The sequence below is a fragment of the Plasmodium vivax genome, chromosome 13 (assembly GCF_000002415.2).
Source record: "Plasmodium vivax chromosome 13, whole genome shotgun sequence".
Classification (NCBI taxonomy): Eukaryota; Apicomplexa; class Aconoidasida; order Haemosporida; family Plasmodiidae; genus Plasmodium; species Plasmodium vivax.
In genome coordinates this window covers 1,137,261-1,164,914 of record NC_009918.1, presented here as the reverse complement: position 1 = coordinate 1,164,914, position 27,654 = coordinate 1,137,261, and the positions used below count along the sequence as shown (strand labels likewise).

Here is a 27,654-nt window from a genome sequence, read left to right as displayed (position 1 = left end):
CCCCTGAAGCGCTTCGGCAGTACCCCACGAGAGAAGAAGCCAAAATGAAGGACGTGAAGCTGCTCCTGGAGAAGCTGCGCATCAGCCGAGAAAGGGAGTTGGAGAGGGAGGTGCGAATTCTTCTGGAGCTGAAGAAGCTGAGCGATGGCACGAACAAGGCGGACGAGCAGGGCGCGGCGAACGGGGGGAGCGATACGAACGGTGGGAGTGTTGCAAACTGTTCTAGCGGTGCAAACTGCCCAGACGGCTACCTCCACTACGTGCGGAAAAAACTCAACGGCGTGAGGAGGAAGACACTGTTTGAGCAGAGCTACTACCGAAACGCCCTCAACTGCTACGACCATGCGGAGCACTACAGTAAGGTGCTGAAGAACACCCCGAATCACCTCCAAGGGGGAAGCGAACCCGAATGGAAAAAAGAAATCATACAGAGGGAGGATCTCTTGACCTTTTTCCATGCCTACTTGGTGAGGAAGTACTGTGAGCGTAACTTCCTCAAATGCGTTCATAACGATTTCGTAAGATCGATTACGTACACCTCTTTGGAGAAAGACCTTTTCTTTAACTTTGTTTCTGCCAGTCGGTGTGTCCTTGCTAGATGCTTGCAGAAGGTGGAGGTCCTCTCGGTGGAGACGCAAAATGAGACCCTGGCGCAGCTGCTGAACCGGTGCAAAAATGTCATTCTGGGGGTGCAAAGAGAGTTGGCCGCTTTACAGGAGAGGGATAAACAAATTGCGAAGGAGCAGCTGGTGGTAGCCGATGAGGAAACGAACGATCTGTGTAGCAGCTTAGCGAAGTACTTCCCCTTTTTGGATGAGCGCTTTGGGGAGAGCAGACACAACGCGCATGTGAAGGAGCTCTACGGGGTGTATGCCTTTGTTTACGTTTTTTCGAACGTTTTCTACGTCAGTTCGCTGGCGGTTGGCGGGGCCAAGGCGGGGAGGCTGAGCGGCGAGTTGAGCGGTGACGAGGTTGGAGAAACGATTAACCACGTGAGCGACGACCTACACCGCGTCGCTTCGCACCGCTTCTCCTCGCACCGCCTCTCCGCGCACCACTTCTCCCTGTACCGAACGCTCATCGAGCAGTTCGCCGGGGGGGACTTCATGGAGCTGAACGAAACGATGCTCTACTTCCTGTCGCGGGGGGGTAGCAGCAATTCGGATGACATCCTCCACAATTTAAACGCATTGAGAAAGGCAACCTCCCTGCAGAGCGACTTCTTCGCTGCCATGGGGGGGAAGCAAATCGGGGGCCACTCACAGAAGAAGGACCATACGAATGACTGCACAGTTAACCAGAAGACGAACCACATAGCGAGGGAGGAGCACCCCCCCCTGTCGCCCTGCATCAATCATTTCTTCTACATAGGCATCGATTTCGATAAAACGATCATCAAGAAGGATTCCTATTCTGCGTTTTTTAAAATTTTGGAGAAGCACTACTTCAAACAGAGCGTCCGGAGAGGAAAGGACACCCTCACAGAAGAGGACATTTCCTTTTTCGACAGTTTCTCATTAGAAAAAATGAAAGACAAACCGGAGCCGACGATACAGGAGAGGATCGAGTACATACACAAGCTGGGCCACTGGTTTGTCCGCAAAGAGTTAGAAATATTAGAGGAGCTAAAGAAGGACCAAGAGAGCAAAGCAGAAGCGTATTCTAAATCGTATTACTATTATTTGAACCAAGTGGATAGGGTGCATGTGAATTACTCTATGCTACTCTCCTACTATGATGTGTTTAAGGACGTTGACGTGGATGTGTTGAATGGGCTAATCAGTGAGCACTACGAGCGGTTCGAGCTGAACGACTATTTCTTGGAGACCTTCCTGCATCTGCTGAGTCATAAGATGAGCAACCGGGACTCCTTCTACTTTGACGTCATCACGCTCAACTTGAAGAAGCAAATATGCCTCTACACGATTCGGAACAGTTTGATGCGGCTCCGCGACGGGGAGGAAGAGCATCAGCCCATATCGGTGCAGCAGCCCCCAACACATGAGCCGCTTCCCTTACCTGCGCCGCTCCCCGAGGACTACTACCGGACATTTAAGAAGTACTTCCGCGTGTACTACTCCAAGACGCACACGTATGACAAGCGCCTGCGCAAGTACACCGGCTCGTTCGAATACAACCGATTGAAGATAAAGCACGAGGAGTATCAGCCCAGGAGGGATGGCAGTACCGGTGGAGGAGAGGACCCCCCCCAGGGGGTGATTGAGAAGGTTTCCCTTTGCTCCTTCTACGACAAGACGGTGATCAAAACGAGGGTGTGTTCGCTGCTGGGCCAAGTGAACCACAAGCTGTCCGCCTTCATCGGGGACAGCCTCATCGACCTGGACGCCATGCTGCACTCGGACGTCGCCATCCTGGTTGGCCACAACGAGCTGCTCATCAGCTTTTGCCGGAAGCACAACATCGTCATCAAGCCCCTCGTGTGTGCAGCGGCGAAGATTGAGCTCCTCGCGCGCAGCAGGGGGGCGATTAGCAGCAACGGAGGCACTACCAACAATGACGCGGCTAGCTGCAATGGCGCCGCCACCCACGGGGCGGGCAACAAATTCGCGCCCCTCACCGACCAGCGCGACGAGCAGCTCAACGACCTCTACGACGAGAGGGAAAAGGTCATTTACTCCACGGAGAGCTGGCTGGAAATCGGCATCTTCTTCTTCGGCGACCTGTAGCTGGCAGCGGCGAGGTCGGCGGCGCGTTCGGCGGTTCGTCCGACAGTTTAATTGTTCACTTTTGCTAACTTATGCCCACTTTTCCCCACCTGCTTGCCTTTTTTTTAAACTCACGCACCTGCGCGCGTATGAGGAGCGGGCCCTCCTGCAACGGCCTCCCACCTAGCACATGGCAGCCGCACGGGGCAGCCGCGCAGGGCTCCTCCCCCGTAAATCGCATCACTGGAATTAGCCACCCGTTCGTGGAATGTCACGTCGGTCAGAGCAAACGCACAGAAGGTGCGCTTGCAATGCTGTGATGACTCCTTTGTTGAATCCCCAAAGAGGGGGAAGCGTGAAGTAGCAATGACGATGTGCAGTTAGCCATCATTTCTACATCCTCTCCTCTTCCCCGTCTACTCCTCCCCGCGGACGAAGCAATCAGAGTAACTATGACCAACTTGCTTGGATCACGTGCGCTCGCAAAATTGACCAAAGTGAAAGAAAAAGAAGAAATCTTTTCATCACTTGTTCAAAATTGCGTCACCCTTTGTTGAGTTTTTCTTTATCATCATGTTGTTTCGTCCACGTGGGGGGGGAGAAGTCAAGAGGGAGAATAACAAGTCAGGAGGGGGGTTCCTTCCAATCGTTTTATCTGCGGAGAGTAGGAGGCCCTGCTTCGATTCCTCCAGGCAGAGGGCATTTGTCATGTAAATGTAACCTCTCGCGAAGCATTTACAATGGCTTATCTATCACGTGAGAGAGGTTACCCTTTTGGGGGGAGTTTTCCTTCCCTTTGGTGGCAGTCACAGGAGTAGCAGGATAAATAACGTCATGGGGAAGTTACACAGGGGGGGAGAAAAAAAAGAAAAAGAAAAAGAAACTGTGTCGTTGTGAGGGACACCTCTTCACTCTGCGTAAGTATCGGCGTGATTGCAAACCCACGCACATATGCATGCACACACATTTAAGGGGCAGCCCACCGGCAGGGCGACTGCCCAGGTGCGCGGCCCCCAGTGGCAACACCGCTTAGGTAACCACCACCTAAGCGACCTTCGTGTACAGCTTCTGACTGTGGCTCTGAATGCAAACCTCCTTAATTAAATTTTGCTCCGCCAAGTACTTTATGACCGACCTTGCGACGCTCAAATTGACTTTGTATTTTTCGGAGATAGTAGAGGGGGTGATGACCTTCATGTTTTTGCTTTCTAAAATTTTGGACTGCAGGGCTTTGTCAATGAACACGGCGTGGTTCAGTTTTTCCTTGTTCTTTCCCTTTCCCCATTTCTGCAAAGGAGAGAGGAGGTAATTGGGTTGGGTAGAGTGAGCAGGGGAGGAGAGAGAGACATTTGGCTCGGTGAGCGCGTGCGTCGAGCGATCACGTTGAGTGACCACGCCGAGCGACCACGCCAGCGACCACGCCGCCTAACCGCTCAGGGGGAGGCGTTACCTTTTTCTTGCTTCTTCCCGATGCTGCTGCGGCAGCCGCGATTTGCTCCTTTGTTTTTCTCTCCTTAGGGGGCACTGCAAGGGGGGAGAGATACGTGTGGGTATTGAAGCTACGTGCGAGCGTACAAGCAGTCATACAACGGATTGCAGCGCGAAGTAACGGGCGAATTCATGTGACGGCCGCTTAACGAAGTATCCCGCCCAGCAGGTATCTTTCATCTCATAGGCTGACGCGCATTTCATGGCATCTCATCCCATTCTGCGAGGTGAGCGAACGCTTACTTTTGCGGAGGGGGGATTAAAAAGATGAAGTACTTTTTTACGGGTGGGTCAAAAAATGTCACTCGTGAAAATGAGGTTTCCTCTAAGCGGTTGCCAAGTTGGTGTTTCTTATTTTTGTTGTTAATCGTTAAAAGGTTTTTTTCCTTTTTTTCCTTTTTCCTTTTTCCTTTTTTTCCTTTTTCCTTTTTTTTTTTTTTTTTTTTCTTCTCTTTCGTTCAATTAGTCGTGCAGCGCAGTGGGGCACATTTTTTTACCCCTTTTTTTTACCTCTTTTGCGGCAAAAAAGCTGTGCGCGCGGCGATACTAATGCACTTCGCCTTCCCCAAATGGAAGGCCCCCTTTTTTGCTAAGCGATGTAAGTGGTTTTGTTCGCGCCCCGAGGAGTGACTTTCCCGTTGGGCGTCATTTTTGGGGGGGAACTGCAAAGCGATCAACAGGGGTCGGGGTGCCCCAATTCGTCAGCCCTGACGTGGCGAGGAAGCCGCAAAGATGTGACGAAATGTAGCGTGGGCATCGCGGCAGGGGCGAGCGGTGCTGAGCAGTTGTTGACGCATTATCATTATCCCTATGGAGGTTGCCCAACGGGGTGAAAGCCCAACCAGGTAACAAAAAAAAAAAAATCCCGTCACATGGTATACATTGCAATGCTCTATTGTATGAATAAAATGTATGCCTATATGCTCTCTCTGTACGTGTGCTACGGGCGTAGCTTGGGATTAAATAAATCCCCCACCGCAGATCAACTGTCAAAGCGGCGCGCACGCCCAATCATGCTGTGAGGTAAAGCTCAAATGGCATTTTAATAATAACCCACGAGGAGGAGAAGCGGAATGGCCAACCATGCACAGGCGAAGCATATGTACAACGTTGCATGTGCGAGGGCGCTCTCATTTTTGAAGGGGAAATATATCCCTGACCCCACCCCCGTAAGCGGCGAATACATTTTCGCACGCAGTTACGTAAATGCGAGTGGGAAAAAAAACCCATATTGGGGGAAAACATTTCAACTAGCCATTTGGAGAAAAAAAAAAAAAAAAAAAATATATAAAATAATATGAACAAAATATGAACCGTTCAGGCAAATTCGCGCTTTTTTTTTTTTTTTCTTCCTTTTCAGTCCTGGCGAAAGAGGACGAACTCACTGAAGGGGCCGTGTTCCCCAAATTGCGCTTTCTTCCTCAAATTCGTTAAAATAAGGTACTGCCATACTTCTCTATACAAGTACTCCGTTTTGTTTTTACATTTGACCCTTTTATTTTGGTCATATCGAAGGTAAATGAGCAATTTTTTGTTGCGAATTAATTTAAATAGGGGGTCCAGGTTGTGGCACAGCTTCTGGTTAGTGTTGTAGAGCATGGCCTTGTTCTTCTTGGCGTTATTCACGCTGACGTCGCTTTCGTAGAGGATTAGGTTGGCATCGTCCAGGCCCTGGCTGTTCAGCGGGTTGATTAATGATTGGTGGAGGGAGTCCTCACCCGGTGAGCCACTCTGCTTTGGTGCGTCCTCCTCATGCCGCTCCTTCCAGAGCAAGTAATACAAACAGAGCACATTCCAGAAGAGCTTCCTCACCATGTACATAAAAAAAAAGTCGTAAAAGTATTTCCTTTTGAATGTTTCAATTTTGTTTATATCATGCGTTAAATAGTAGATGAGATTTTTTTGCTTTATTTCTTCCTTGGTGTATTTTAAATTGGCGTAGCTTATGGAATGGTCGGATGCAGTTTCTTGGTTGTCCAGTTGAACGTCGGACGGCGCATCGACCGCTTCGTCAGTTTCGGAGTGGTGTGTACCAGGGGGCCTCTTAAAAGGGTGCCTTCGTTTCGCGCGTCCGCCCGTACGCCCTCTTTTTATGTTCGCGTTGCGCGCCTCCGCTTCGCTGGCTTCGCCGTCTTGGCCTTCTTCACCTCCCCCGTCTCCCTCAGCACACATGTGGTTAGCACCCCCCTTGGTGGCCTCTTTCCTCACCTTCCCCACTGCTCCGCTTGGCTGATCAGGAGTGACGACTTCCCCCTTAGGGACGCCTTTTTTTTTGCTCTTCAAGCGGGGGAGGCTAGCACATGCAGGTGCACCTACAACTGCTTCCGCACTTATAACTGTTTCGGCAATTTTAACTGCTTCGTCACTTATAACCGTTGCCGCTTCCCCTTCGCTTAACGGCAGAGGCGCCTTTTCATGCCCTGCGGTTAACTCACCAGAAGGGGTGTTATCCCCACCAATTGGCATAACACCCTCTGCGCAGACATCCCCCTGCCTATTTTCCACCGCCTCACACACGTTGCTCACAACAGTGCTGTACTCCTCCATCACCCTCTCGACGTCCAACACCTTTTCATTAAAAAATACATTCAAGTTATGCAAAACGCAGTCCATTATTCCTTTTATATTTTTCCAGACAAATTGGTAATTGCCTAGATGGTTGCTATGTATGTACTTATGTGTTTTTCTTTTAAATTTTTTTTTTTTTTTTTCCTCTTTCTCCCTATCACCTTGGTATTTATGTATAACTTCTGTGAGGGAAATCCTTTTCGTGTCCTCTACATTTGATTGTATTTTTTCCGCTAACTCTGCTTCGCCACCGTTCGGGGTGGTCTCTCCTGGGGCATCTCCTCTGCTGTCTTCACTTCGGTCCATTTGTTTCCCCTCCTCAGCGTAAATGTCAATCAAGTCTCTCTCTTCTTTGCCTGTCGGGAGGGAAGGCACTACCAAGTGGGACACTCACCTACACATGTAGGTGCAAAAGGGTGGGCTGCTTTCCCCCTCACCCTTATTGGAAAAACCCTACAGCGAATTTGCATGTACCCTCCCCCCCTACCTTGGTAGTATCCCTGGTACTTGTCCACCAGAAAGGAGGTATAAATCAGCTCATGCAGTTTGTAGTAAGTAACAAAATTGAACGTTGTGAGGGTTTTTTTTTTTTTCTCTTTTTTTTTTTCTATGGTATTTAGCACCCGCTGCATTAGGGAGTCGTAGTAGATTTGCTTGTCCGTCTTCTGCTCCTGCGGGGGCGGTTGCTTTGCTTCCTCCGCGGGGGGTCGCCCACTCGTCTTCTTCTCCTGGTGAGCGGCGGCGCCTTTGCCTTTTCTGCCCGGCGCGGGCTTCTTCATTTTGCCGCTGTTATTCGTATTGTGGGTGCTGTGGTTGCCCCTTTTCTTTTCAGCTGCTTCGACTCGCTTGGGGGAGTCCACCTGTGGGTGCGGCTGTTCGGCGTTGGGCGGTTCACCCGTTGAGGCTTCTTCATTTGGGGCCTCTCCACTGGGGGCTGCTCCATTTGGGGTTTCGCCATTTAGGGTTTTGCCATTCGGGGCTTCTCCCCCGTTGGCCTCACCCACTGGATATCCACCGCCGCCGCCACCATCCCTTGTCTTCACATCGGTGCTCCCCAACCCAAGTTGCCCCTCGCGATCTACCGACACGGCCTCACTGCAACAGTTTGACCTGCCCCGAATTTCATCTTCCCAAACGTAATTCATCTGTTCATTTCTTTGCCTATTTTTATTGTCTCTTTGGATTTGCCTTTTCAAATGGTCCCTTTCGATTTGTTCCTTTTTTTTTTTTTTCTCCTGTGCGTTTATGAGCCCTTCTTCGTAGCTTCGTATGTGATCGCGCTCTCCTGTGAGGGGGAGAGATGGGAGGAGGATCTTAAGCAGCGGAGGTGTCACACGTAGAAGGGACGCTTCAGCTAAGGTGCGTCCCCCGTGGGGATAAATGCTACAAAAGGAGTGCCCCCCTTTTGGTTCACACCATCCACACCTTTCCGTTGTGCCTATTGCGGCCTCACCTATGTAAACGACGACCGGCACGTAGAAGCATCTGTTCGTCTTTTTGGACGTCAAGGATATCAGGTCGTCGGCGGTGATTTCGCGGCTCCTGCGGTGGGGGGGTCGAAAAACGGGATCACAAAATGGGATCGAAAATGGGTTCAAAAAATAGGATCGAAAAACGGGTTAACAAAATGGGTTCACAGAGCGGGGCCACACGGATAACCCTTTTCGCGTGGTGTGCACTTACTCCCTGTCGTTTTTCTTGTTTAGGAAGAACTCCTCGAACATGCATTCTATGGTGTGTCTGCGAGGGGTGGAAGCAGCTCGGGGGGTAAGGCCGCGTTCACTTTAAAGACACCACTCAACAGGAGTGCCCCCCGAGAGGACGGACGTTGAAATGAAATCAAATCATATGCGACGACGAGGCGACCTCCACAGAGCTTACGCGCTTATCGGGATGTCATTCAAACGGCAGTACTGGGCTAAGTCCTTTTCTGCGAAGGATTTGCCGAACCTTTTGCGGCAAGGAAAGGTGTGCAAGGTGGGGAGGGCTCAATGGAGGGTGTCTGGGTGAGGAGTGGTCTGGAAGAGCTCAATCGAGGGTGTATTGGTAAGGAGTGGTCTGGAAGAGCTCAATCGAGGGTGCATTTTTTTTTCTTTTTTGTCCCACTCGTTGTTTCCCATCTGATCCGTCACTACCACTACAGCGACAACACATGCACCGTATCAAGCAGGAAGACACTTTTATTTTATTTATTTTTTATTTTTCATTTTTACCTTCTGTGCACGGCTTACCTTTTGACGACCCGAATAAACTCCTCGCAGTCACTCCTCGTTATTTCGCATTTTTTCCTGAGTGGGTTGCGGAACATACGAAGTGGCATCACTACGCAGTAGAGGGAAAAATAAAAGGGGTGCCATAATTTGCCCCCTCTTCATCTGTTGCAGCCAGGTGAGGGGATCACCTGCACCCTTCCAAAAAAAAAAAAAAAAAAAAAAAGTTTCACTTTCACGAATCATACTGCACTATTTTTTGTTCCTTTATCCGGGTGTAATCCTTCTCCCTTTTTGTTCTTCCACTCATGGTGCGGGTCTTTTTTTTTTTTTTTCTCCCCTTCAAGTGCGTCCCCCGTTGAGAACGCAAACGCAAACGCACAGTGGTAAGTTAGGCGGTACACTACATTAGGCACATCATGTGTACCTGTACCTATGTTAATGATTTACTCGCAATTGGTTAAACTGTTCCATTGCTTTTTCCCACCACTCGTTTGGGGGGGGAAAAAAAATGGTAATAAAGTACAGAGGTGTCTTTTCTTCCAATTTGACAAATGCACTCGCAAGTTTGAAAAAAAAAAAAAAAAAAAGGACACACCTATACGATGGGTCTTCAAAAATGGACAAAAAAAAAAAAAATAAAGTAAAAAAATAAAGTAAAAAAATAAAAAATAAAAAAATAATAAAATAAAAAAAAAAAAAACAGATTGACAGTGGTATACAAATTTAAAGAGAAATTAACACATCTAAACTAACGCACACTTCGCCTAACTTCGCAGCATGCGTAGCGCACATGGCGAAACAGAGAATACAAAAAAAAGAAGACAAAAAGGGGGGCATTTCACCCCTGTCTTGACCCTCTAACGGGCGCTCAACTCGCGTCTATCTCTTCTTGTCCCACGGGATGGTGCTACTCATTCTGTAGGAAGGGCAGCAAATGGGAAGCACGCAGGATGAGTGGCCGAATGGGGTTGTCACCATGGGTGGGCTGACACACGAGGCGGATTTACCACCACTCTAACCGAACAGCATCTCCCCTCCTTGCGAGGCAAGCCTGCTAACCGCCCGCCACACATTCGCACATTACCTCCAGGTTAAGGTAAAAATTCAGGTAGACGCAGTTCTTCGGATTAATGGCCGTCTTCGTGTCCGAGTTACATTTGTTAAAAATGTCGCAGGAGAAACAGGGGAAGTTGCTAAAGTAGCTTTTCTTCTCATTATTGTAATAATAAATTATTTCCTCGTCGTTTCCATTTTTGTAAATTTTTATTCGCTCCTCATACAGCAAAGTCTTTATTACTCTGTAAATGTCGTTGTCGGAAAAGTAGCCGATGCTGCTGTTGAGGTTTTTTATGTAATTAATGACGGACAGGACATTCGAGTTGTTGTTGTTGTACAGGTAAAAGCAAATGTTCTCCCGTATGTAGTCCACCACCTTCTTGTTGAATTCCCCGTCGGTGTAAAAGGAGCCCCCTATGACCTGCGGGTATGGCGGGGGGTGGAGGTGGGTAGAGGCGGCAAAGAGTGACAGTCAGCAGCATAGCGACGACCAGCAACATAGCGACCATCAGCAGCATAGCGACGACCAGCAACATAGCGACCATCAGCAGCATAGTGACGGAGAAAAGGCCAAACGGCGCTGCAGGACCCCTTGTGCTGCTACGAATAGGTCCTCTCCAGATGGCCAGTTGGGCCCCCTTCCTGCCCACTCAATTCGGTTACCTTTTCTGAGGCCTCCAAATCGTACAATATATACATTTTGCGATTTTTCACGTGAATGTTATTTACCTGAACGGAAAAAAAAAAAGGTGCAAAATTGCCTGAACGGTTCATATTTTGTTCATATCTTTTTTTTCTTTTTTTTTTCTTTCTTTTTCCTGCCTTACCTGCTTTATCAGCTTACACTCGCACAGCAGCTTGACGCCCTTCTGAACTTGGTGAATCTTAAAAAAAAGGGGGACAGAATAAACGTGAGGGCGTGTGCGTCCTCCCCCGTTACACGCTTGAGCACAACATGGAGGAGCTATTTTGAACAGCTAAACGGTGTAGTTCGGGCGAGCTATCCCGTTCAGGCAACATGGCTAGGTGTATTTTTTTTTTTTCCCAAAATTATGACCATGTCAGGCAAAAAAGAAGAAAAAAAAAAATACATGCACATATATACACATATATGCACACATATACGCACACATATATATTTATCTTACTAGCAACTTGGTTTGCTTCCTCAGGTCGGCTGTCCAAATTCCGTTGTTTTGGCTATTTTCCACTTTGGTGAAAATTAAAAAATCAATGTCGCTCAGCTCTTTCAATTTCTTGGTGACTTCTTCACTTCGCATCCTCGTTATGATTGTGTTGTTTTCATTCTTGATCGCGCAGGCTCTGGCATTTTCGAGGATGTTCAGCGCGTACACAATTTCGCTTCTCCGTAGCTTTACATTTTTTTTCTTTTCATATATTTCTTCCAGGTTTTCTATGTTGATGAAGTCCTTGTGGTCTAGTCCTGCGCGCGGTGAGAAAAGAAAATGGAAGGTTCGTGGTGGGTGTACCTGTGATCGGAGTGACCTGACTGGTTGGGCGCTCTCTCAAATGTCCCCTTCGCCTGCTCCTTCACAGCGAGAACCCTTGCCGAATCGCCTGCCCCAACTTGCGAAAATGCCGCACAACGCAACCCTCCTGCAGTTGCACACTGTACCTATTTTGTAGATATCCTTGACTAGCTGCCTATTGTTTGCGTTCATTTTCCCCCCCGGCAGTGTTGACATGCGGACTTCCTAGCAGCTTTCCTGGGGGGATCGCGAAAGGGAAGGGGCGAGGGGAAACGGGCAGCTCGATGCAGAGTTGTACATTCCCATGATTTTTCATTTCTCAAGCAGGAAAAAAATCAAGGCAAGCAAATCGAAGCATAGCAAGGCAAACAAATCGAAGCATAGCATAGCATAGCATAGCATAGCATAGCAAAGCAAATAAGAAGAAAAAAGCGAAATTCTCCTTGTCGCTTAAACGTGGCTCCAATCAAAGGAAAAAAAAAAAAAAAAAAAAAAAAGGACGACTTCCACGTGAAAAGGAAGAACGCCACGGGTGCGAAACGGGGACGTCATTACTGCTAATGAAGAACAATAGCGTTGAAAAAAACTTCACAACACGGTTGACAAAACGTTTTTTTTTTTTTTTTTCTTTTTTTTTGCATTTCCCTCCCTATGTCAGTTAGGTGATACCACGCGGTGTATACATGTACACGTATGAGATGTATCAATAGATATGTACCAAGCGCTCCCTTAGAGGACCCCTCCTGCGAGGCAACCTACACAGATGGCCGCTCATGCGCATTCGCAGCACGCACCCCGCAGTGACGAGAAAACCTCGACGCGTCGTTTCACCGTTTTTACGATTTTCTCGTGTTACCTATCGAGCGAGCTCTTGTTGAAGGAGTCCATTTAAAAGGGGACGAGACGTACACGAGATTGAACGAAGTGGGAGGGGGCTTCCTAAATCTACTTGTGAGGACATGAGCAGAGATCGAACGGGCAAGAGAACGGATCGACCAGCAGTGAAGAGCACGCTACATCGTCCGTGCATGTCATCAGCCCCTTTTACCAAACAATGGATGACGATACCAAGGATGACGGCAACGTTAATAATTTCCTATCTCAACTGAGCACCCTAAATAAGGTACGTCTCTCCTTTGCGGGTGTGCCCACGTAGGTACACGCGGTAACACGTGAGTGTTGTTACGGATCTGTGGTTGGGTGTGATTCATCCGAGTGGGGATCTCCCCCTAGTAGGCGACGTTGTCCGGCGCTTCGTCATAAGGAGCTTCATAACGGAACCCCCCTTCAGTTATTCTCTCTTTAACGTGTATTCCTCCCCCCCGCCGAGCAGCTAATAAGCTCCTTCAAGGAGACCTGCAAGATATCCTCCTACTGCTTCGACAAATGCGTGAGCTACCCGGGTAGGCCACAGGAAAAAAAAAAAAAAAAAAAAAAAAAGAGACAATAACTGACAGTTCGCACCAATAAGGGGTGATAGACGTGGCAACGGGTGGCAGTCACGCGCGGTTAGAAGTGGACCGCCCGCCGTGATATGACCGGCTGCGCTACGTCATCTCTCTCTTTCCACTGGCTACCCTATCTGCCCGCCTCACCCCCTTCAGAAAAAAGCCTCAGCAACACGAACAAGAAGTGCATCTGGAACTGCGCGCAGAGATACGTGGAGTGCGGCTACTTCATAAAAAATCGATCGAAAGATAACGCGGAGCTGTCAAATGTGAACTTCCTGGACGGGGGTGGGAACTTCACAAAGTTGGGGAAGGCCAACGAGAAGTCAGAGCTCGTTGTAAAGGAGTAGACGGGAGGAGCGTGCGAGGCGGGGCTGCCTAACCGCAGTGTGGCGTGGTCTCGCAGCGCAAGCAGCAAAAAAAGGCGAATTTTTGGGGGGCGTTCTTCTTCACCATTCTGTTTGGCCATTCTGTGTGACCATTCTGTTTGGCCATTCTGTGTGACCATTCTGTTTGGCCATTCTGTGTGACCATTCTGTTTGGCCATTCTGTTTGACCGTTCTATTTGAGCACCCCTTTGGAGGACTTCCCCCCTTCTTTCTTCCCTCCTTTTTTCCCTCCTTTTTCCGCTTCTCCCCCGCGCAGCATGGACCCGAAGGGCCACTTCAAGGAGCCCTTTCTCTACGTGGAGACGAAGGGCGTGGAGGAGGAGAAGCGGCAGCTGTACTTTACCTTTGTGGAAAAGTGCTTCGACCACCTTTTGCAACAAAGCGATGAGTACATCCTCGCGACAGTGAAGAGGAACGGATCGCTGGTTTCGTTTTTCTTTTCTCATTTGTTAAGTCCGCATAGAAGTTACGACTTGCCGCTCGACCGACCGGATGGGGAGAGAGAGCGATCCCCATTCGATAAGCACATTTTCAACCTGTACATCAAATTGGTCAGAATTTACCTGAACAAGGACAGGCGAGAAACGAGTACCATAAAATCGACCTTAATAAAAATTCACGTCTTTATGGACATCATCATGATGTTCCATCGATCGAAAAGGAAAAAAAAGGAAATCAAAAATTTGCTAAATGAAGCATACAGAGTGAACAGAATTAACTTCCTAAACATGAGCAAGTATATTTCATTCCTCTACGAGGAGGTAAAAACTCTGAAGGAGGAAATAGAGCGTCATGCTCACAACAGGGGGAATCTGCAGAACCTCCTCTTCAAAATTAACGAGTTCGCTGTAGCTCTCTTTTGTTTTGTAAAATTTTTTCACCCTTTTAATTATTTCGACCGCATGGAAAATAAGCAGACGAAGGATTTGATCCTCCTAAGGTTGATTTTCTACCGAGGGGTGGACGTGGGGTCCTTTTCTCTCTCCACTTCCGCTCCGGAGATTCTCAAGGGGGGCGAGGGCTCCGGCGGAAGTTCCTTCATCCATTTGCTCGTGCGGACGTACTTCGAAATGGTAGGAACGGAGGAGAGGAAGCATCTACTTGGCAGGGGGTCACAATAAGCGGCATCCACAACTTCAACAATTTGCTTTATCCATTTTTTCCATTTCAACCTAACCCTAATCCTGAACCCTAACCCTAATCCTGAACCCTAACCCTAATCCTGAACCCTAACCCTAATCCTGTACCCTAACCCTAATCCTGAACCCTAACCCTAATCCTGAAACCTAAACCCTAACCCCAACCGCTGATCCACTTCCCCCCTCCCGTAGATTCACCACCTGTACGAAGACACCCTGAAGGAGGCCGCGCGCAAGGACCTGCTCTACCTGCGGCACCTCTTCGCGCGAACACTAACCATGATGGTCAAGTACCTCCTCCTGCACGGCAACGAAAAGAACAAACTCTTAGTCGTCTCCATCCTTATCGACATGTTGAAGCAAACCAGTGAAGAAATGAATCTCCTCTACTTCCTACGAAACGACATGCACATGTGCAGGTGGAATTTTCTCCAAAAGTTCGTCCTAAAGGATCAACTGGACGTCGACTTTTATTTTTACCTGAACGGGTTTTTAAGAGTTAATAGCAAAAGGGAAGTAGCCAAAATGAGCGAGAAAAAATACCGAAACGAGATCGAGCGCCTCGTGGAGATCACCGGTTTGAAGGACGTGGGCGTTGTGCTGAAGGTGCTGCAGAGGAACAACTTTGACTTTTGCAAAGCTGTGGAGGAGGCCCTGGCCCGGGGCGAGCAGTTGGGGGGGAGTAGCGATGGGGGGAGTAGCGATGGGGGGAGTAGCGGTGGAGGGAGTGGTGATGGTAAAAGTGGAGATGATCAAAGTAGCGATGGCGGAAGTAGCGATGGCGTAAGAAGCGATGACCGAAGTAGCGATGGCGGAAGTGGTGATGATCGAAGGAGCCTGGTTCACCCCGTCGAGCGCGCCAAACCGCGCGCGGCTGCAAAACACAGGCAGAGGAACATCCTGGACGTGCTGCGCGAACGCACGCGGATGGAAAAGCCCCACAGAAGGAGAAGCAGCAAAAGCAGATACACCAATGATGGCCTAGGGGAAGAAAATAAAAATAAAATTTTCGATCTGCTGGAGAGGTCGAGCAGCGCTGATGGCCTTCCGGGGGATGGCTCGCTGGAGAATTACCAGAATGATGTGTTGCCGTGCACGTCGTACAGGAAGAATTGTGAAGATGGGAGCGGCGGCAGTGAGGGGGGCCCCCCACGTGGTGGTGTTGAGCGGCGGGGTGGTGCTAACCGACGTGGTGATGCTAACCGACGCGGTGATGCTGCTGATCGGAGAGGTGCTCCTGACCGGCGGGGTGCCGCTAACCGACGTGGTGCTGCTAACCAGCGGGGTGGAGGAACCTTTGGCCGAGGCAGGCCGCCTCTGCAGCAGCATGGTACGAGGACTCCCGAAGGTGCAGACGGCGCGCCGAAGGCCGAGGGGCGTTCCGAGGGAGGTAATAAAAGCTATGCTTGTTCAGCGCGCCTGCTTCTGAGCACACTGCAGGGCGACTATTCCTGTACGATATAACTGACGCTTCTTCATCCCCCCTTCCCCCGTAGCAGACAGGACCAAGCGGTACTACATGAAGAAGACGGCCAACAAGGGGAAGTCCCACAGGCGCCAGTAAGAAGGAGAAGCGGAAGAGCGGAACGTTTCCTAAATAGGCCGCTAATCTGGGCAGCTTGTCGGGAGGGCCCCACCACCCCAAAAGGGGAAGAGAGTAAGGATCACGAGGTGAATCCTTCTTGAAGACCCACCACCCACGTTCCTTTTTTTTTTTTTTTTTCCCACACACAGGTACGACAAGAAGATGAGCCGAGGAATGCTGTGAAGTGCAAAGCGGTATTGAAATATCTAGCCATTTTTTATTTTTTTAATTTTGCAAGAAAAATAGGAAAAATGGCTAAATATCTTCTCCTTTTCGCATTTGCTCGTTGCCCCCTTTTGGCGTCTTTCGATTGAAGTGGGACGGCAGGAGGGGGAGGTGAAAATGCCTTGCAGTGCTTAACTCGAATTAGCTGAAGATTAATTTGTACTGATTTGAATTGATTGTTAGTTTTTTCGTGGGGAGGAACGTCCTGAAGGTGGGTTCCTTTTCCCCCCTTTTCTTCGTGATACCAGTGGGAGGCAGGTCCCAAACGGATCGTGGCCTCCCCCGATTGATTCACTTTGCTATGAGGGCGAAGCGCAAAAGTGAGGGGGGCACCTGTGGTTAATTTCACCCTTTCGTAGGGGACACATTCACCTGGGGAGTTATTTCACGCGACGGGGTTTCCTCACTTGGGGAATTCCCCCCCTTGTAAAGTTGATAAAAAAAAAAAAAAAAAAAAATTCTTCAAATTTGCTCCGAACTGCGCCACAGCTGTTTCCTGTGTGCACATATGTTGGAGGTCCACAGGCAAAAAGGATAGACATGGTGGAGCAATCAGCTTCGCGGGGTTGCGGTTAAGGGTAGGGCCTTCACATGCTCTACGTGCGAAGTGTGCCGGTATGCATGCGGCAATCGACATAGGTGTAAAGGGCAGTGACGGGCCGTTTTAGAGGGCCGACTGGAAAGCCCCTTTTGGGTTGGCCGACCCGCCTCATACGTTCTCCGCTTCCTTCTCCGCCTTGCTCTCCCCCGCGCGCTGCAAATCGATGTGCCGCTTCAGCGTGATGTTGTTCTGGCAGAGCTGCTCATTCTCCGTGAGCAAAATCTCGTAGGACGTTTGGATCTTCTGGAGCTCACGCTGGTGCTTTTCAGTTATCCCCATATAGTAGTTAATAAATTTGACGAGGAGGATCCTCTCCTCGTAAAGGATATCAATTTCGTTGTAGAGCTTCACCGTCTCGTTGCTATCCAGTAGCTGTTTGCACTTCCCCATCATTCGCTCTTTACTTTCCTCCCCCCACTTGTGATCCTCCCTTAACGTTTTATTTATCAGTTCGAAGTTTTCGGCGAAGAAGGCGTCCTCGTCGGGTTCGCGGCAGAGGGGGGGGTCACCCGACACGCTCACAGGATGACTCGCCATTTGACTAGCCGCCCCGCTATGGCAACTCCTCAGCAGCCTTGCCCTGGCGCGTCTAACTTTGCTCGTCGCGTCGGCCCCATCGGAGCTGCCCCCCTTTGCCCCTGCTCGTCCATCCGCGCCCGCCCTCCCCTTCTCTGCCGCTTCCGCTTCTACCCCCTCAGCGTAGCCAATGTTGTTGGTCCTTTTCAGCAGCGATTTGGACGTCTTAATAAAAGCGTTCGATACTTTGTCGTAGCTTCTGTGAAGGTATGACTGCAACATGGTTGTGTTAAGCACCATGTTGTTGTTTTTTTTTTTTTTTTTTTTCTCCTTATCTAGCTCCTCTTTTTTTACCGATTCGCTAGTGGAGGTGTTCCGGGGGGATACAAAGTTGTTATCGTCGCTTTCGTATAGCTTGTGAAATTCGACGTCGCTGCGGGGGGTGGGGCTCTCCCGCTGTTCTTGGCTCTTCTTCCGGTCGGTCCGCTGGTCATCCGTCAGGCCGCTCTCCCGTTTGTTGCTCCCCCCATGATGGGTACTCCCTGTCCGCCCCGTTTGCCTCTGCGCAAGTGGCGCGTCTTTAGCCGTGCCACCCTCAACCGGATCGTCGCCAATGGGCCTCCCCCCCACCTGCAGTTCGCCCCGCTTATCAGTCGGTGTCACTTCCCCCTGCGCCTCGGCACTGTGTGCACCGCCCCCCGATTTCAGCGTTGCGCCGGAGACGCCGCCGTTCTCGTTGCTTAGCCCCCCTTTAATATTCGCCGAGTCCATTTTTTCTCAAGCGGGAGCAGCGGCGAGGAGAAGGCGAGAAGGCGGCGGTGTGGCAACTGCGGCGGAACAAATTAATAACGAGGGAAACACCCGAACAACGCTGGAAGCACAACTTTGTCCTCCCAGAAAAAAAAAAAAAAAGAAAAAGAAAAAAAAAAACAGGCATGCCTACTTCACGTACAATTAAAACAAAAACAGTGACGAATCCCAGAAATGCAGAATAACAACGGAAATGGAAAATCTGCAAAAAAATGGGGAGCACGGAGTTCCCAACTGCAAGCACAAAAGTAGGCAGGCAGGAAACTCCCCTCTGCGCACAAATCAAATACGACGCCTTGCGACGTGGTGGTATGCACGTTTGGGTGAATGTGCTTTGCCCCGCTGCACGCTTGAAAAGGGGATTACATGTTAAAAAGGGAAAAAAAAAAAAAAAAAAAAAAAAGGCGGTTAAAAGTGCGGCACACGGGAAAATTACACAATGGTGTATTTCACTTCTTTCCCCAATTAGTATTTTATTTTATTTTATTTTATTTTATTTTATTTCGTTCTTTTTTTCCTTCTCAAAACGGCGTGACGCCGCACACGAGGGGGATTTATTTTCCCTTTTAAGGATCGCAATGCAGAGTTTGTACAAAGGGGAGGGCGCGGAGGTGCTTTAACGATGGGTTTAAAAAAAAAAAAAAACTACAATGGGGTGTGCTACGGTGTAACATACCAGGATGAGACGTAGGACGGGGTGCCGCTCCACTCTGCGCGCACTTCACAACGCTAACAAGTGGCCGTAAAAAAAGTAGCCAAAGGCCACCCCCAAAATGGTACTTAAAAAGATGAACACGTTGAAAGTCATCACGATAAGCATCAGCGCGAAGTCAATTGTGTAATTGAGAAAAGACAACCCCCCGTAAATAGCACTGTTGCAAGAAAAGAGGATGCTCATCATGCCCAGCGGGGTCTCCGATCCATTCGAACCTTTCTTAAAAGCTTTTTTCTTCAACACCTTAACATACACAGATAGGAAGCCCAACAAAATGCAAACAATGTTGCAGAGGAAAAATTCGAACTCATTCTTCACTTGCAAAAAGTCAAATAGAAATTTTATATTTAAATCGTTGGTAAAATACATAGGCAGTGGGTAGCCATCTTTGCTTTTGGCGCTGTGGCAACAGTTGCTTTCAATTTGTGTCGGCAGGAGGGCATACAAAAGGGGAAGAATAAGAGACCACAGGTTATGTGTTTTCCTCTTCATTTTCACGTTTGACTAAAGTTGCGTTTGTTCCTCTTCTGTGCGTCTTCACAAAGGTTGGTGATTCTTCTCCGCGGCGTCTAACCGTTTGGAAGGGTTAATCTGTTTTGTTGCTTGGTTGTGTGCAACTGTGTGGGGTGGACTGCTGTACGTGTTTTTTTTTTTTTTTTTTTTTTTTTTTTTTTTTGTTCTACCTGACTGCAAATAAGCTGACCTGTTCAGGTAATATTTTCTCTGTGTGCAACTTGTTTGGTTTTACTTATTCGTCAAATGTGATAGTACAGTTGGGAGAAGCATACCCAAGGATCGCTATAAAACGCTCGTGCAGATTCGCCTTAACCTCTTGTACGGGTGTTCTCTTCATGGGTTGTTTTTCCTGGAAGGGTATTCCTTTTGACACGCACGAAATGTGTGCACTTTTTTTTAGCTAGCTAATTTGATTGGCTGCTAATTTTGGCTAGTTGCCTGCCCAATCAGTCGCTTAACTCGAGAGGTCAACTTGGCTCTTCGGGATGAGACCATTCTCCCGAGCGGTCCTAATTTTTTCGTACAGTTCTTTGCGTTGTTTCTTCGACAAGTGGGGAAAAAAAAAATGAACATATTTATGAAGATATGCTCTGTTGTTAGTGCCGTTAATGGCAACGACTGGGGTGGCATCCACACTTCTCACTCGTTTGCGGAATGCGCCCAGCAGCGCTGTGCTCACGCTCCACTCGCACTTACTTCCTTCCGCATGTAGTGCTTGTACGAGTAGTGTACCGCGTCGTTCCACATGTGGAAGAAGGAGTATCCTGCGGGGGGGGAGGGCGCGCATGAGGGTGGACCGCCTATACACTAAGGCCGCTACACCGCAGCTACAGTGGCTGCTCAGTTTGATTGCAAATCTAACCCAGGTAGAGGGTCACCCCCACGAGGGAATACGCCGTGGTGGTATGCAGGAAGGTGTAAAGCTTTTCCTTCTTCACGTAAAAGGCGTAGTAGTTCAGCTTGAAGAATCTGAAGAACTCGAATTTCACCCCCATAGTATGCGCCACGTGTGCCACGCCGTGGGGGCCTCTATGCAAATGGGAGGAAGTTACACAAGCGCGTTTCACTGCATTTGAATGGTGCGGTCGGTGTGATGCGGATGGCTATTCGGGTTGGGGTAGCTATTCAGATTGGAATTACCATTCAGATTGGGATTCTCATTCACACTGTGGGTTTTTTTTTTTTTTTTTTTTGGTGAGATGCTCACCCTGCGCAGTCGAGGCGACAGTTGAGACCCCCTCTGCGTGGCAATTTCGCGGAAGGGGATTCCTCATCGGGAGGGTTCATTCGGTTGGTGCGAGGCGCGCGAGTAATTGCACCCCGGGGAGGGGAAAAAAAAGGGGAAGCGCATTGCGCTCCGGGAAAAAAAATGGCGCGGAAAAAACGACCACGTAGTGTACATTTCGTTAGCTAAAAAGGTCGCCCTTATGGAGAAGCAACGGGGGGGCTACACTTTTTTTTTTGCCGCCACCCGGGCAGCCCCTAATACGTGTGGGGGACGTTCGGGTCAGGGTAAAACCGGTAGCAGTCGGTAAGGCCCCTCCGGTGTAAAGTATTCGGTTGGTGCTCAACAAGATGGTAAATCTGTTCGGCCAAAGGAGCAGTACCACTTCCATTAAACTTAATAAAATTTAACTCCTTTTCATATAGCCATCTATTCGCCCATAAGTCCAAAATTTGAAGAGGCTTCTTCCGTTCATCATTCATCTGCTGCTTTGTGTGGATGATGATGTCCTCAATTTTGAGGATAGTAATCCAGTGTTTGATTCGGAGGAACCTACTGGACCTTCTTACCTTTTTATAGCGGAAGCTTAAAATTTCTTTGCTTAGGGTTATTTGCTCTACTGTAGCTTTCACTGTGCAGTAGGGCACTGTGGGTTTTCCAATAATGGTAAAATGTTTGGAACCTACGAGGAGGACAGTTCCGAAGTATACCACATCTCCTGCTTTCTTTCGATGCAGTTTTTCTGTCTGCACAATGTCTCCAATGGTTACCTTATGCTCGCTTATAAAATTGGATTTGAAAATGCAGAACAGGTCTTCTGTTCCTTTTCGGAGGAGGTGCTGCACTTCTCGGGGAGGTACCTCGTGGTAGTTCAATTCGATTGTGGAGGCGCCTTGGGGGGAGGGATCCACCTCGTATGGGGAGGTCACTTCATCCTGCTCGCCTATCTTTCCTGCCTCGCCCCCTGCGTGGCGCCCCCGTGCCGGGTTCCCCTTCTTGGCCTTCCTCCCCCTGCTCGGGGTGGCCACCACGCTGGGAGGTAAGCCATCGCCGTTGTTACCTATCTGAAGGGGGGGGGGGGAAATAAGGAAAATGAGAAAAAAAAAAACACACACGAGAGGTGGTACATAATAGGGTACCTGTGTAGACACGTGGGGGGTGCTTCCAATTGGGGCGCCGCTTCTAACTGGGACGCCGCTTCTAACTGGGATGCCGCTCTCCCCCCGTCTGTGCCAATCCGAACACCGCTGTGCATTACCTGTTTGGTGACCCCCCCCGAGGGGGCATCACTTTGCTGAGGGGGGGCACACACCCCTTCCTGCCCCTTAAAACGAGTGTAGGGCAAATTCTTATGCCAAATGAACATGCACGAATGCTTGTTCATCGGAAGGAGGCAGTGCAGGTTCTTCCACTTCCTCGCAATCGTCACCTTCTTCCTGTAGTTTTTGGAGGTGTTCCTCCAGCGTATCTTCAGGTCCTTATACGTTATGAAGTTGTTGAGGTTTTTTTTCTTCTCCTCGTTTGGGTGGACTGGGTACAGGGGGGGGTTGATTTTCCTCTTCCGGTGCTTCCCCAGCATTAGCTCCTGCGGTGGGGGAGAGGTGGCATGTGGGTAGGTGCATTCCAGGTGAGCGTAGCTGTTCACTCGAATATGCCACGTAATCGCAGGTGTTAACCGCGCGGCTTTCTCTTTTCAACGTACTATTTTGTGCCCCTCCTGTCTGCGGCAGGGGTAGTACGTCATGCCTCGCCTCGCTGGGGGTTAAGGGGTGGGGGAAAAGGGAAAAGGGGTGGAAATGGGAAGTGGGGCGAAAATGGGAAATGGGGCGAAAATGGGAAATGGGGCGAAAATGGGAAATGAGGCGAAAATGGGAAATGAGGCGAAAATGGGAAATGAGGCGAAAATGGGAAATGAGGCGAAAATGGGAAAGGGGGTGGGAATGGGAAAGGCGGTGGAAATACAGACGCGCATTCACATCGTCCCACTCCCACGTCGCTTCGCTCCAATTCGTCATCCCAACAGCGGCAGGACAACCGCGCGGGGTACACCACTTACGCGCGAGGTAGGGGGTGACGCCAAAATGAGCGCCGCCCAACCAGAGCATGCCCCCCTCCCGAGCAGCCACCCCGAGGAGGGCTCCCCGGGCGCGGTCCATCCTGAAGGGTCAGCACCAGGAGCTATCCTAAGCGAAGTTCCTCCCCCTTGCTAGGAGAACCCTCCCGAGAAAAACATTTAAAAAAAAAAGGAAGAGTACAATTTCGAGCCATGTCGATGCGGGAGAGGTGCGGAGTTGCCTCCCAGTTCTGCTCTGCGCTGCGCTGCTCTGTTCCTCCGAGTGCGTTTCTGTGGAGGGTGACCCTTTGGAGGTATGCTCAGAGGGGTGGACCACTGGGTTGGCTAAGTTGTCGCCTCTGAGGTGGGTCCCATCCAACATACACCGGGGAGCATTTACGTGTAGGTCCCGTTGGCTGGCAAACAAAAAATGGGTCACCGCTGGGATAGATGCGAAACCCCCCAGCTGTGGCTTCTTACCAAACAAGTCACATTGGAGCTTCCCCGGGGGGGAGAAAAAGTTGGGGGGAGAAGGATGCAAAGCGGAGTTGGGCACGACAGCTCGGGTAGAGGTGGCCCCCTCGCAGAGCCGATTGCACTGTCGCGTAGAAAAAAAAATTAGCGGCACGATGCACACAATTGCGAGATGCACATGGTGTAGGCAGATGCACATTTTGCGGCGTCGCAGGTCTCTTCACTTTCCCCTTTCAGCGCTTCCCAGGTAAGCGGTGAGCGGAAAGCGGAAAGCGGCAAAACGGTACGCGGCATGCGGCAAAACGGTACGCGGCATGCGGCCAAACCGCCCACTTCCCACCGCCCACCGCTCAACCGCTCAACCGCCCAACCGCTTGGCCAGGCCCGCGCGCAGGCGGCGGTACTCGTTGGCCGCGCGCTCCATGCGAATGAGGCGCCGCATGTCGTCCTCGTAGTGGGTGTTCTTAACGAAGAAGTCGTTGTCCAGCTGGGCCCCGCCAAAAAAGGGGAGCTGCCTCCCCTCCCCCGCGCTGTGTAGCTCCTTGACCATCTCGAGGGACTCCAAGATGAAGGGCTTCAATTTCTCCAGGCTGTCTCTCTCATACGGGTCTGCGGAGGGGTGCATGACAGTCCCCATCGAGTTTATGTGGAGCATATTCTGAGGGAGGGACAACTGAAAGGGGCTGCTCACTTGCACATTGCTGTATTTGTTCACAAAATTTTTTATGCACGACTTCCTCTTATAATCGTAGGACAAAAAAGGGTAAAAGTTGTGGCAGAAGACCTCAAACGTCAATTTGATGTTATTATCACTGCGGTACCTGTAAATGTACGCAGACTCAATTTCGTTAAGGCATTTCATCATGCACTTTAATTTCTCCTTGTCCTCCTCCACTCGGTTATTTAAAAACTGGTCGTAGCTGGAAGGATTGTACATGTTACTCACTATATTATTTATATTTTCAATGAAGTGGTAATTTTTTTCCTCCTCTTCCAATTTGAGCATTCCTTTTTTTCTTTCCACTGGGATGATGTGAAATCTCACCCGCACGAAGTCGTCGTATTTTAATGCATGTTTAATGTCACTTGTGTATACGAAGTTTGAGTCGCCGCTCCCGAATGTGCCTCCGTTGTTCCCCTCGTTTATTCGCCTGAACAAGTCATACAGAATGGCTATTTTTTTCACCACATTTTTGTCCACCGTGTTTTCCTGCAGCTCGTCGAACATCCCCTGGCCCTTCAGCCTGCCCAGCAGCCGCTGCAGCCGGGCCTCCTCGCGCTGCCCGTTCATCATACGCGGGGGGGCGGCGGAGTGGCGGCGCAGCGGAGAAGCTGAGCAGTGGAGAAGCTGAGCGGTCAGGTGGTCGACTGCCACGCCGCGAAAATGGGAAAAGACGGACTTTGGTGGAGGAGGATTAAACAGAGGGACCCAATGAAGCAGAGATACTTTGTTCTCCTTCGCAATGTTTTACATATTTACTTATTCATTTATTTTTTTTTCTTTTTCGCTTCATTACGATTTACTTTTTTTTTTTTTTTTTTTTTTTTTCAACGCTCACCGCGCGGCATACGTCAAAACAAAATGGACAGCAAGGGGCGGTGCGCGGCGGTATGCAGTTGGGCAGACGGTCCTCCTCACGTCCGGTGCAACCTGGGGGGGAACACCCTTCGCGGGTACGCTCATCGGTGAGTAGTGACACGTAGTGAGTGACGTCTGCTTAGTGGCCTTCTCCGCTGCTAAACCGCAGAATTGGCTGCTTAAATTTTGTTCACCAAATGGGGCAATCCAGTGAACGACGTGATACATTTTTTTTGCTTCACCTCCCGGGGGGGAGGACAAATGAGTAATTTGCCACACACAGGGGAGCCAAAAAAAAAAAAAAAAAAAATCACAAACTTGAAAAGTAAAAAAAAAAAAAAAAACATAATTTTAAAAATGTCATTAGGTTACAAACGCGCAGAAGGTGGGATTAACCTGTTACAAAAAAAAAAGAAAAAAAAGAAAAAAAAACAAATACATACCAGCGTGCGCGCTATATGCTGCTGTACAGCGCGAAGCTTCTTCCAGTTGACATTTGGGGGATCGCTTGCGGGGAGACCCTCTCTGAATGCTCCCCCGTGGAGGTCACGCAGAGAGGGGGCACATTCACCGCTACACCGCAGCTTCGATGGCGCTTCTATGCCGCTTCGATACCGCCCCCCCACCTCAGAGGGAAAACATCTTGTCCAGCTCGTCCACCATCTCGCTCATCATCCTGTCGACGCTGTCCCTCGGCGCCGCCTCGTTCGCTCCCCCCTTCTGGGGCCCGACCCCCTCCGAGCGCACCTCTCCCCCCTCGTTGCAGGGCACCGCCAGCCTCAGCTTAAAATTCCGGTCGATGTGTTTCCCATTTTTTTTAAAATGCAAGTACGCACGAATGGCCTCGCTACGATGAGTAAAGGAGAACAAACCGACCCTCCTTTCACTCTGCGTCTGTTCCTCATTCGTGTATAGGTGGTACCGTTGAATGTTAAAATCGACGAAGAAGGTTAATAATTCCTTTTGCTCCATGTATCTTTGCAGCATGTGGACGTTGTGTGGGTAATTGTCTAAGTAAATTTCGATCGATCGGTCCCTTTCATTTTCGTCTTCCCCTTCTCGCACTCCTTTCTGACGGTTCCTCTGATCGGGGTGGGCAGAGTGCCTTTTTATAAAATCTTCATTTTGCGCTTTGATGTTTTTTAAATTGTTCCTTTCCCTGAGTGTCTCATCTTGCTGCTCTTTTTTTTGCTTCCGATTGTTCCTCCCGTTGGGGTAGCTGCTCTCGGTGGGATCACCTGACTTCCCACTGTGTGGCCACTCCGCTCCATTGTGTGTACCCCTTTTTTTTTGCTTCCCCTCCGCCATCTCCCTCTCTCGTGCCTCCAGTCTCCTTTTGAACAGCAGCTTCTCCCTTTGCTGCTCTTCAAATTTGTTCTTATCTAGAAAGCGACTCAGACTGATGTTGCCGCTGACCGGGCCGTTTTTCTTTTTCTTCTTCCTCTGCTGTGTGACGTATTGGTTATACTTGTTCCTCAGTTGCTCGTTCATTAGAAATTCGTATGCGCACTTGAGGGTGTTGAAGCTGTCCGTGGTGGAAGCGTTCGGGGCGCCCCCCTGTGCGGCGGTCCCCTGCGTGGCACTCCCATTTGTGGCATTCCCCTGTGCGGCACTCCCATTTTTGCCACCCTCCGCCTTATCGGGGTGAAGAATCAGCGCACATTTCAGGTACCTCTTTCTTATTAAATTCTTTATGTCATCCTTCCCTGCGTCTTCGAAGGAGAGGCCCAGGATTTGGTAGATGTCCCTCCCGACCAGCTCCTTGGGGATGAACGACATGTCCACGGTTGGAGGGGATGCGCAGGGAGATCGCGCCAGCTGAGGAGGGGGAGGGGGGGGTCCCTTTTTATTTCACTCCCCGTTTATCCGCATCTGCCACTGCAGGAGAGAAAACGAGATGAGTAAACGTAGGTGGCGCTACCCATTGGTTACGTAAGCAAGATGCGCGAGCGGGGTGGCCAGCAAAAGTTCCGCTGCTTCCTCTCGGTCTCAGCCGTTAGGCAGTTACACCGCTACGTCGCTACGTGCTACACCACTACGCGCGGGGCAGCCGAAGCACAAAAAAAGGAGCAACCCAGCAGAGTAAACCTCCGGGGTGAAAAAAAAAAAAAAAAGTTATGAAGTTACCAAGTTAACATGCACGCGGTGAACTCTCACAATTTGACCACTCAAAAATGGGAAGGTGAAGAAAAATAAAATGGAAAAGGGAAAAAAAAAAAAAAAAAAAAACGGGGGGGTGGTCCTCTCTCCTTTTCGCCCCTCGCGTGCGCCGTGCAGGGCGGTGATACTTTATATTATGTGTTGGCGGGGGGAGAGGCCACAAAGGCTGACCCTCACTCTACAGTGTTGCTGCGTCGACCAAGGGAGATTTCGTTACAAGGGGAACAGCGCAACTTCCATGTGAAACCTCATCGGTGAGCCTTTTTTTTTTTTTTTTTTTTTTGGCATTCCCATTGGGCATACATTTTTTTTTTTTTTTTTCCTCACTCTGTGCGCATTTGGCCCCGAATTGCCACTCCCCCTTTGCGAATACGCCGCTAATGTGTATCCTCCAAAGAAGGGGCACAACAGGGCAGCTCCTGTAGGGTGGTGCATACCCACCGGTTGAGTGGAAGTGGAAGCGGAACCGGCAAGCTCCTCCCGCGATGTATCCCTTTTACCCCTCCTACATACATATATTACATGTGGGCAGCACTTCTTATCGGGGCCGAAGCGTAACCATCTGTTTGGCAGCATCCATACCGTTTTGCAGCACAACGGGGGAAGAAACGCCTCCTGACGGCAAACCCTCCGCAAGGTAATGTAAGTGACGATCAGCTGATTGACTTCTTCACTGCGCAACTGGCGAACCCCGCAGCACGTAGGAGGAAAAAAAAAAAAAAAAAAAAAAAAAAAACA

At 49.6% G+C, this 27,654-nt stretch overlaps 12 protein-coding genes across 12 annotated transcripts; 3 read left to right on the top strand and 9 right to left on the bottom strand.

Annotated features, from left to right (window-relative positions):
- Window positions 1-44: 44 nt before the first annotated feature.
- On the top strand, window positions 45-2,687 carry PVX_085425 (hypothetical protein, conserved; the record flags this gene model as incomplete). The annotated part of the gene is made up of 1 exon (XM_001616699.1): window positions 45-2,687. One exon carries the CDS (start codon window positions 45-47, stop codon window positions 2,685-2,687), a length of 2,643 nt encoding a protein of 880 aa, XP_001616749.1.
- Window positions 2,688-3,710: 1,023 nt separating this feature from the next.
- Window positions 3,711-4,358, bottom strand: PVX_085420 (40S ribosomal protein S25, putative; the record flags this gene model as incomplete). The annotated part of the gene is made up of 3 exons (XM_001616698.1): window positions 3,711-3,953; window positions 4,117-4,190; window positions 4,277-4,358. 3 exons carry the CDS (start codon window positions 4,356-4,358, stop codon window positions 3,711-3,713), a joined length of 399 nt encoding a protein of 132 aa, XP_001616748.1.
- A 1,152-nt stretch (window positions 4,359-5,510) lies between these two features.
- PVX_085415 (hypothetical protein, conserved) lies at window positions 5,511-9,030 on the bottom strand (the record flags this gene model as incomplete). Its single annotated transcript, XM_001616697.1, has 5 exons — window positions 5,511-7,078; window positions 7,210-8,007; window positions 8,176-8,264; window positions 8,406-8,462; window positions 8,954-9,030. 5 exons carry the CDS (start codon window positions 9,028-9,030, stop codon window positions 5,511-5,513), a joined length of 2,589 nt encoding a protein of 862 aa, XP_001616747.1.
- A 959-nt stretch (window positions 9,031-9,989) lies between these two features.
- Window positions 9,990-11,906, bottom strand: PVX_085410 (DNA-directed RNA polymerases III 39 kDa polypeptide, putative; the record flags this gene model as incomplete). The annotated part of the gene is made up of 5 exons (XM_001616696.1): window positions 11,628-11,906; window positions 11,140-11,435; window positions 10,819-10,875; window positions 10,655-10,720; window positions 9,990-10,412 (listed from the first exon to the last, which is right to left on the bottom strand). The coding sequence occupies exons 1-5, from the start codon at window positions 11,695-11,697 to the stop codon at window positions 9,990-9,992; spliced, it is 912 nt and encodes a 303-aa protein (XP_001616746.1). The 5' UTR covers window positions 11,698-11,906.
- A 629-nt stretch (window positions 11,907-12,535) lies between these two features.
- Window positions 12,536-13,279, top strand: PVX_085405 (hypothetical protein, conserved; the record flags this gene model as incomplete). The annotated part of the gene is made up of 3 exons (XM_001616695.1): window positions 12,536-12,604; window positions 12,815-12,884; window positions 13,086-13,279. The coding sequence occupies 3 exons, from the start codon at window positions 12,536-12,538 to the stop codon at window positions 13,277-13,279; spliced, it is 333 nt and encodes a 110-aa protein (XP_001616745.1).
- A 296-nt stretch (window positions 13,280-13,575) lies between these two features.
- PVX_085395 (hypothetical protein, conserved) lies at window positions 13,576-16,225 on the top strand (the record flags this gene model as incomplete). The annotated part of the gene is made up of 4 exons (XM_001616694.1): window positions 13,576-14,391; window positions 14,650-15,571; window positions 15,957-16,017; window positions 16,192-16,225. The coding sequence occupies 4 exons, from the start codon at window positions 13,576-13,578 to the stop codon at window positions 16,223-16,225; spliced, it is 1,833 nt and encodes a 610-aa protein (XP_001616744.1).
- A 572-nt stretch (window positions 16,226-16,797) lies between these two features.
- On the bottom strand, window positions 16,798-18,155 carry PVX_085390 (hypothetical protein, conserved; the record flags this gene model as incomplete). Its single annotated transcript, XM_001616693.1, has 1 exon — window positions 16,798-18,155. The coding sequence occupies one exon, from the start codon at window positions 18,153-18,155 to the stop codon at window positions 16,977-16,979; it is 1,179 nt and encodes a 392-aa protein (XP_001616743.1). The 3' UTR covers window positions 16,798-16,976.
- Window positions 18,156-18,748: 593 nt separating this feature from the next.
- Window positions 18,749-19,479, bottom strand: PVX_085385 (Ctr copper transporter domain containing protein). The gene has a single exon (XM_001616692.1). The coding sequence runs from the start codon at window positions 19,399-19,401 to the stop codon at window positions 18,916-18,918; it is 486 nt and encodes a 161-aa protein (XP_001616742.1). The 5' UTR covers window positions 19,402-19,479; the 3' UTR covers window positions 18,749-18,915.
- A 104-nt stretch (window positions 19,480-19,583) lies between these two features.
- PVX_085380 (hypothetical protein, conserved) lies at window positions 19,584-20,621 on the bottom strand. The gene is made up of 3 exons (XM_001616691.1): window positions 20,288-20,621; window positions 20,122-20,189; window positions 19,584-19,966 (listed from the first exon to the last, which is right to left on the bottom strand). The coding sequence occupies exons 1-3, from the start codon at window positions 20,418-20,420 to the stop codon at window positions 19,880-19,882; spliced, it is 288 nt and encodes a 95-aa protein (XP_001616741.1). The 5' UTR covers window positions 20,421-20,621; the 3' UTR covers window positions 19,584-19,879.
- A 132-nt stretch (window positions 20,622-20,753) lies between these two features.
- PVX_085375 (hypothetical protein, conserved) lies at window positions 20,754-22,229 on the bottom strand (the record flags this gene model as incomplete). The annotated part of the gene is made up of 2 exons (XM_001616690.1): window positions 20,754-21,655; window positions 21,838-22,229. The coding sequence occupies 2 exons, from the start codon at window positions 22,227-22,229 to the stop codon at window positions 20,908-20,910; spliced, it is 1,140 nt and encodes a 379-aa protein (XP_001616740.1). The 3' UTR covers window positions 20,754-20,907.
- A 1,306-nt stretch (window positions 22,230-23,535) lies between these two features.
- PVX_085370 (hypothetical protein, conserved) lies at window positions 23,536-24,471 on the bottom strand (the record flags this gene model as incomplete). Its single annotated transcript, XM_001616689.1, has 2 exons — window positions 23,536-23,835; window positions 23,875-24,471. The coding sequence occupies 2 exons, from the start codon at window positions 24,469-24,471 to the stop codon at window positions 23,536-23,538; spliced, it is 897 nt and encodes a 298-aa protein (XP_001616739.1).
- Window positions 24,472-25,383: 912 nt separating this feature from the next.
- PVX_085365 (DnaJ domain containing protein) lies at window positions 25,384-26,535 on the bottom strand (the record flags this gene model as incomplete). Its single annotated transcript, XM_001616688.1, has 1 exon — window positions 25,384-26,535. The coding sequence occupies one exon, from the start codon at window positions 26,533-26,535 to the stop codon at window positions 25,384-25,386; it is 1,152 nt and encodes a 383-aa protein (XP_001616738.1).
- Window positions 26,536-27,654: the final 1,119 nt, after the last annotated feature.

Coding starts and splice junctions, on each gene's coding strand:
- PVX_085385 (XM_001616692.1), bottom strand. CDS start 19,401: ATGAAGAGGAAAACACATAACCTGTGGTCTCTTATTCTTCCCCTTTTG.
- PVX_085380 (XM_001616691.1), bottom strand. CDS start 20,420: ATGGGGGTGAAATTCGAGTTCTTCAGATTCTTCAAGCTGAACTACTAC. Junction 20,190..20,287: donor GGGGGTGACCCTCTACCTGG/GTTAGATTTGCA, acceptor CCCCCCCCGCAG/GATACTCCTTCTTCCACATG. Junction 19,967..20,121: donor AGCACTACATGCGGAAGGAA/GTAAGTGCGAGT, acceptor CACTTGTCGAAG/AAACAACGCAAAGAACTGTA.